The following is a 7,974-nucleotide window of genomic DNA, read 5'->3' as shown; positions in this document are numbered from 1 at the left end:
CCATGAGTTGGAATCCACACAATAGCAACTGGTTTTTTTGCTACAGGCTTTGCCAGACTCTGTGGGGGATATAGGGAGTCCTGGTGGTGCAGTGGCTAAGTGCTGACCTGCTAACCAAAAGGTTGGCAGTTCAAACCCACCAGCCACTCCACAGGAGAAAGATGTGTTAGTCTATTTCCATAAAGACTTACAGCCTTGGAAACCCTGTGGGATTGTTCTACTCTGACCTATAGGGTCGCTATGAGTGGGAATCGACTCGATGGCAAGGGCTTTGGTTTTCTGGGGATACGTAGAAAGTAAACAGTTTCTAGCTTCTGTGACTTTATAATCCAGTTAGAAAGATAAGATTAATCAGTGTAAAAGGCCTAGCAGGATGTCTTGCTGGTTTTCCTCATCACCGTTATTGTTGTTTTGTTGAACGTTAAATAATAATAGTACAAGAATTAAACAACAAGACAAGTTGAGAATACAAAACAGCATGTGACCAAGTATCAAATGAGAGATATAGTAAAAGGATAGGTACTATGATTTGGAAACGGAAAAGTGGTAAATTAATTAAACCGATTTGTTAAGATTTCTTAGAAATAGGCACATGAAACGATCATTATAAATTGATGTGTTATATTCTGTTAGTTACTCCCAGCAGACAGTGCAAGGGAGTGGCGCTCCATCTCCCATAGACTGCAGAATGAGCACCTGGAGTGAATGGTCGCAATGTGACCCTTGCCTCAAACAAAAGGTAAGTGTTCGTCTCCACTCCCCCGACCTCTCGAAGTGGAAAATGTATTGTCTCAGCATCTCCACAACACAGACATGACTATGAGGCGGTGAGCCCTCCCAATTGAACTCCAGACCCAGAAGAAGAAACATCTAAATGCCTGTGACTCACCTTAGAGGGAAATCTGAATGTTGCCAGGTATGTGATATGAGCGTCAGGAGGAATCAGTTTCTGTAAACGATGACTGCAAAACATGGAACGTGAAGTGTTACTTTAAGCAACATTTACGGTCGTTGTTAGTTATCATTGAATCATCTCTGACTTATGGTGACCCCATGCAAATTGTTTGCACTTGGCTACTAACCAAAAGATTGGCAGTTTGAATCCACCCAGCAGTGCAGGGTAAGAAAGGCCTGGCAATCTACTTCTATAAGATTGTTATTGTTAGTTGCCACTCAGTCTATTTTGACTCATAGGATTTCTTGGCTATAATCTTTATGGGAGCAGATGGTCAGGTCTTTCTTCAGCAGAACCAGTGGGGTTTCGAATTGCCAGCCTTTCATTTAGCAGCCAAGTGCTTAACCGTTGTGCCACCAGAACACCATTTCATAAGATTACAGCCACTGAAAACCCTAAGGAGTACAGTTCTACTCTGACACACATGGGATCACCATGAGTAAGAATCCACTTGACAGCAACCGGTTAAGCAACGTTAGTGACGGCTTTTCCTTCTGCCATCTTAAAACCATCAAATCATTTGGGTTTGGGCGATACGGATGGCGTTTTAGATAATAATCCTTTTTTGGTGTTAGATACTCTAATCCTTCCAGCTGGTTTTGTGCAGTTCCGCTCAAGAACTATCGAGGTCTTTGGACAATTTAATGGGCAGAGGTGCCTTGACTCCGTGGGAGACCGATGGCAGTGTGTACCCACAGAGCCCTGTGAGGAGGTTGAGGATGACTGCGGAAATGACTTTAAATGTGGCACAGGTAATCCTTGCAATCAACTTGTTCATTTTGGCTTTCTCTGGGTACACATGAGTGAAAAGAAATAAATGTGCTTGTAGACACTCCTATTTCCAAGTGTGAAAGAGTCCCCCGAAAGGGCCATCAGTATATCCTGTGCAAATAATTCAAAAGCATCTTTCTCAGCCCTCACCTTCAACGTTACTTCAGAAAGAGGGAAATCTGGCCTGAACACACAGTGCCTTTTCTGATTTTGCTTGCAGGCAGGTGCATAAAGAGGCAGCTCCTGTGTAATGGTGACAATGACTGCGGAGACTTTTCAGACGAAGATGATTGTGAAAACGATCCCCGTCTCCCGTGCCGTGACAGAGTGGTGGAAGAGTCTGAGCTGGCACGAACAGCGGGCTATGGGTCTGTATTCTGCTTGATTTTTTCCAGATGAAGATGAGAGAAAACGATTCCCATCTGTCCTATGGTGATAGGAGGGTACGAGAGTATGAGCTGGTACAGAAAGTAGGCCGTGGGTCTGTATCGTCTGAATGACTTTTGAGCTTGAAAGAGAATAAGCTGTGAATAAGTGTCTCAGGATGATTGAGACTAACTGCCTGGCCTCAGTAGAGGTTTGCATAATAGACTATTAGGATACTAGGTGATGACTTCTGAGTCCAGTAGGAGATGAAATAGTTCACTTGACATAGCAATGTTAAAATGGCATGTTAACATTTGGAATCGAATTGCCAGTAGTGGCTCTGGCAATTCAACTCCAATACTTGAGTTGCCAGGCAGGCAGTCTTCCATTGGCACTTCCCCTGGACCTACACCTTATTATAAATTCTCAGGAAGTTCCAGCATTCTAGAGTTGACTCAGGAGGAATGGGGTCAGGAAAAGCAGTTCTGATGCCAGAGGGTAATGGTGATGAGATTCTGGTTTTCACCGGAGAGCTGAAGTTTCACTCATTTTCCATGCAAAGCATAGAGGCTGCAGCCAAGTGCCTGTAAGCTCAGATGGTAAGTCTAGGACAGTTTAGAACTCAGGGTCATGCAGAAGGGAGACTAGTATGTAGAGATCTGTGCTCTAGGAGTTATCGCCACTAAATACGTTGTTCTGTTTCATGTGCTCAGACGGCATCCCAGAGCCATCCACTGAATAGTTTCCACCAGTTGTTCTGATGTTCTGAACTGTTTTACATAAAGATACCTTAGGTAGATTTGTTGGCAAATTGTCCCCAACAGAGACACAGCTGTTCCCTCATCCAGTGGCATATTGACAGAGATGGCACACGGCTCTATTTCATCACCTGTAATATAATGTGTCTTTTCATTCTCATGTTCCCAATATGTGGTTCATAATAAAGGTTTGATAAACACTTGGTGGATGGACAAATAAATTAACTAATTAGTGAGATTATAAGGAGCCCTGGTGGTGAAAGGATTAAGTGCTTAGCTGCTAATTAAAAGATCAGAAGTTCAAACCCACCAGCCACTCCTTGGGAGGAAAGACCTGGTGATCTGTTCCTATGAAGATTACAGCCTTGAAAACCCTATGAGGGCAGTCCTACTCTGTCCTGTAGGGTCACTATGTGTCAGAATTGATGCAAAGGTTCACAACAACAGCAAAATGAGAATATATGAATATATGCTTTCTAAAATACTGTCAATTTGACATCATTTAAGACTGTCACCAGGTCCCTGGAAAGAAATTCAGAGACAGGACTCCACTCCAAGGACTGGAGTTGGGGAGAAGAAAGAAATGGGGGTGATGGTAGGAACAAGGCTGATAGAAGGACTGTATTAGTTTCCAAAGGCTGCCATAACAAAATACCACAAACTAGGTGGCTTGTAAGAACAAAAGTTTATTGTCTTACAGTTCTGAAGGCTGGAAGTATGAGATCAGGGTGTCAGCCATGTGACTCCTCCTGTTCTGTGCCTCTCACCTAGCTTCTGGTAGATACAGGCGTTCCTTGGCTTGCAGCTATAGCATTACATGGCATCCTTCCTCTGTCTCCCTGTCTCTGTGTTTCTGCCCCTTTTTTACAAGGCACAGTCATATAGTATGACCCACCCCACTCCAATGCGACCTTATGTTAACCTAACTGATAATGTCTTCAAAGACTATTTCCAAATAGGTCATATTCACAGGTACTAGGATGAGGACTTCAACATATCTTTTGGGGGGACACAAATCAATCCATATCATGGACTAAGGTAGTGGTTCTCAACCAGGGCTATTTTTCTCCCCAGGGGACATTTGACAATGTCTGAAGACAGTTTTGGTTGTCACAACTAGTGGATAGGTTGCTACTGGCATCTAGTGGATAGAAGTCAGAGATGCTGCTAAACATCCTGTGGTGTACAGCACATCCCAAACCCAAAATGTCAGTAGTGCCAAGATTGAGAAAATCCAGACTAAGGTTCTAAGCAGTTCCTAAGGTAAGACCTCTGTATCAGCTTTGGCCAAAAATTGAGACATCACATCTCTCTAGGCTGGGCAAAATTTCTGCTTCTTTAAACACAAAAGAAAAAACAAAAAATTCCAGGATACCAAGAGTCAGATACCAGTCAAAGATTTGCACATATCCTTTATTTAATACTTTTTAAAGCCATGTCCAAAGAGCATTCAAATATTACCCATAGTACCTTTAGCTATCAGCCTAATGGTTGGAATCCTGAACCAATTGAATGGTCACGAGCCCCAAAGTTAGGCAGGCCCTCTTAGCAATTGGCAGTAATTGGTATGGCAATAGTCCAAGACCTTATACCCAGGTCTCTGTGTGCTTGAGTGAGTTCTGACTCTTTTTGGTGCTTTCCTTGGGGAGAGATTATGAGTCCATGGTGAAAGACCATTGCTACTTTATTTTGCTTTATTTGGAATTCAAGAAACACTTTTCTGCTGAATTTAAACAAAAGGGCTTCAAGCAGGGAATTGCATATGATACTTAGTCTCACTCGGTGCAAATGTGCAGCTTGTCTTACAGGAAAAGAGTGTAGAAATCTTGGACCCCTTTGCTGAAAACAAACATTCATAATCCATTGGTTTCTTTTGCTGGGGGAAAAGAAAAATTTGTTATATAGCATTTGTGGGGCTTCAAACTGATTCCAACTGGTTCAGTCATGGCAGATGAGGTAAAACCAGAGCAGACCTAAATTTTTACAATTGGGTGAATTGGAACAATAATCAGATGGGAAAAATTACAGGTCAAAGTCCTGGAATGAAAGACTCAGAAGAGGCATAGAGAGCCCTTTCAGGAGCCTAATGTGTGAGATTGGATTATTGGCAGGACTGTGGAGAGCGACACACATTCAAAGTAGCACAGTCGGCTGTTATCTTTGAGCAGGGCACCACTGTTTCCGACTCTGCTCAAAATCTGACAGGCAAGAGATTTGGTTGCTAGGCAACATGTACGCTGCCCTTGTTTTCTAGGACAGAGGTTAGGTTTCTAGCAGGGCTTTGCCCTGTAATTTTTCCTGTTTTCGTTATCATTCCAGATGACCCGAATTGTAAAAATTTGGGGCTGTTCTGGTTTCGTTTCCTCAGCCATGACTGAACAGTGAAGAACCCTGAGCATTTGCCAGGGAGTTTTGAAATGAGGCATCCCAGAGAGCTAGCTTTGCTGTTGTTTTTGTCAGGTGCCATCAAGTTGATTCCAACTCATACGGACCTTATAGGATGGAGTAGAACTGCCCCATAAGGTTTCCAAGGAGCAACTGGTGGATTTGAACTGCTGACCTTTTGGTTAACAGCTATAGCACTTAACCACTACGCCACCATGGTTTCTGAGAGCTATCTAGTGCTCCTTAAATATCTCTTGCTATATCAGGGTCAGCATTAGCATTAGGAAACATCACAGCACTGAGTTTTAAACGCTAAATCAAGGGTGAGGCCCTACCTATGAAGAAATTCAGCCACAGAAGAGGAAAATAAGGTAGGCCCTGATGGTTACCATCCATCAATATTTTTTACTAAACTCTCTTTTACCATGTGCAATAACCTGTAACAAATTTAGTTTTCATATAACCAACTGTTTTATGACAGCTTTCATTTGCATACTACTTTGTACTTTTCAAAATATTTTTATACTTTCTACTCTATAGATTTCTATAATACTCCTGTGAGATTGTTACCAGTTGTCCAGTTGTCGTCATGTTGATTCCAGCTCATGGTGACTCCATGTGTGTCAGAGTAGAACTGTGCCCCACTGGGTTTTCAGTGGGTGATTTTTTGAAAGTAGGTGTGACAAGTTTTTTTTTTTTTTTTTCTGAGGTACTTCTGGGTGAACTCAAACCACCAACCTTTCTATTACCAGCTAAACACACTAACCATTTGTATAACCCAGAGACTGTAGGGAGGTATTATATTCACTTTACATATAAGAGCTGAGTAAAATAATCAAGGCCATTTGGCTAATTAGTTTTTAGCAGAACTAAAACTTATATTTCTGTGACTTATATACAAGTATATTTTTTCCATTATGCCACTTTACTTTCTCCTTCACCCCATGCCCCCACCACCACCCACATCACTTCCTCAATTACAAAGCCTAAAAATCAACACCTTAACTTCAAAGTAACCTTCAAAAATAATGAAACTTTTTATGTAGCTCTTTATTACCCAGGTATTTGAATTAAAAGAGTATAGAAGAGTGGTATAAATTAATAGTTGATATTTAAGAAGTTTTCAGACGTGTTTTATTTTATTTATGGTATTCTTCGACACCCTTAACACTATATATTTATTAACTATAAACCCTCATTCTTATATGGGGCTATGAGACTAAGAAAAGTAATAAGAGTAAACATCACAACCATAGCAACATGATTATAAAGTGCTTCTACACAATTCCATCTAGAAACCCTTTTACCAGCAGTCATACAGTCATACCCTGTCACGTATGAAAGCCGCAAGCACTCACAGTCATTAATTTATACTTTTTTTCATTGGAAGGGCTCCCTAATTTAAATTTGTATTTCAGGATAATTCAACTGTATGACAAATGCTTCAGCCTGCGGTCTTATAGGCATCTGAGATCTTCCGTAAGTTTTTAGGGAAATCCCCCAACCCATCTTGTATTCATTGACAAAATATAAATCCAAGCCAGATGTAAACTGTGTACAATATGCAAGGAATTACTTTCTTGTGATCGAAGCATAACACCACTTCCGTGGAGGGAGCTTTCTTGTCAGTTCGCCTGGTAAATTGGAACTGCCTGTGGTTCTAGATGCAGGTGTGAAAACAGGCATCTCTAAGTGCTGCCAAAGAACACATTTTTAAAAAATTTCTCAAGCGATGACATTCCATCCATGAGAAGTTTTCATGATTCTTGGCTGAAAAAGTTGGCTCATTCTGGACTAGACAGGCTGTCTCCGTAGTAAAGGAACCAGGTCAAAAGTTTCAAAACCTTTCTTCCTTCATTGTGCTTTAGTCTGTGGATCTGGTTCATTGTAACTTTCCAGATGGAACCAACCAACTGGTCAATTTGCTGTCCCGTAAAATAATAACCTTCAAACTGGGGCATGAATACTGTGGGGCGCACAAAGATTAGGTAAGTTTTAAAGGAATAATTCCTAAGTCCTGAACTTCCACATGTACATTTTTTCATAAAATTGGCCGGCATCTTTTTTTTTTTTTAATTGTGCTTTAGGTGAAGGTTTACAACTCAAGTTAATCTCTCATTCAAAAATTTATACATACATTGTTTTGTGCCATTGGTTGCAATCCCCACAATGTGACAGCACACTCCTCTTTTCCACCCTGGTTCCCTGTGTCCATTTGACCAGTTTCTGTCCCTTCCTGCCTTCTCATCCTGTTTTTTTTTTAGGAGCTGCCCATTTGGTCTTGTATATCTGAATGAACTAAGAAGCACGTTCCTTGCATGTATTGTTTTTTGTTTCATAGTCCCATCTAATCTTTGTCTGAAGAGTGGGCTTCGGGCATGGTTTCAGTTCTGGGTCAAGAGAGCATCTGGGGGCCATAGTTTTGGGAGTTCCTCCAGGCTCTGTCAGACCAGTCTGTCTTTCAAATAACTATCTGTATAGGGTCAAATTGACAACAGCAACTTAAAAAGAAGCTTAGAGGGCAGTGAGTTTGTGTTAACAGTGGTGGAATGATTTGGAAAAGGAGGATGAGAATGGTTGCACGACCCGAAGAATGTAATCAATGTCACTGAATTTTACACGTAGAAATTGTTAAATTGGTGTATGTTTTGCTGTGTATATTTTCAACAACAATAACAAAAATGAATTATTAAAAAAGAAATTGACGAACCTGGTAGTTCAGTGACATTCAAGTTGTCA

General features: G+C 41.2%; 1 protein-coding gene across 1 annotated transcript in view; it reads left to right on the top strand.

Annotated features, from left to right (window-relative positions):
* Positions 1 to 610: 610 nt before the first annotated feature.
* C9 (complement C9) overlaps positions 611 to 7,974 on the top strand; it is a gene marked incomplete at its 5' end in the record, with an annotated part of 51,338 nt that continues 43,974 nt past the window's right edge. Inside the window, 3 exons of the mRNA XM_023545636.2 lie at positions 611 to 739; positions 1,563 to 1,707; positions 1,947 to 2,094. Coding sequence (XP_023401404.1) covers positions 611 to 739; positions 1,563 to 1,707; positions 1,947 to 2,094 — 422 coding nt within the window. The remainder of the gene's footprint in view (positions 740 to 1,562; positions 1,708 to 1,946; positions 2,095 to 7,974) is intronic.

Source organism: Loxodonta africana, chromosome 2, assembly GCF_030014295.1.
Source record: "Loxodonta africana isolate mLoxAfr1 chromosome 2, mLoxAfr1.hap2, whole genome shotgun sequence".
Lineage (NCBI taxonomy): Eukaryota > Metazoa > Chordata > Mammalia > Proboscidea > Elephantidae > Loxodonta > Loxodonta africana.
Note: the sequence above shows the minus strand (reverse complement) of the source record. Positions and strands in the feature narration are given on the sequence as shown.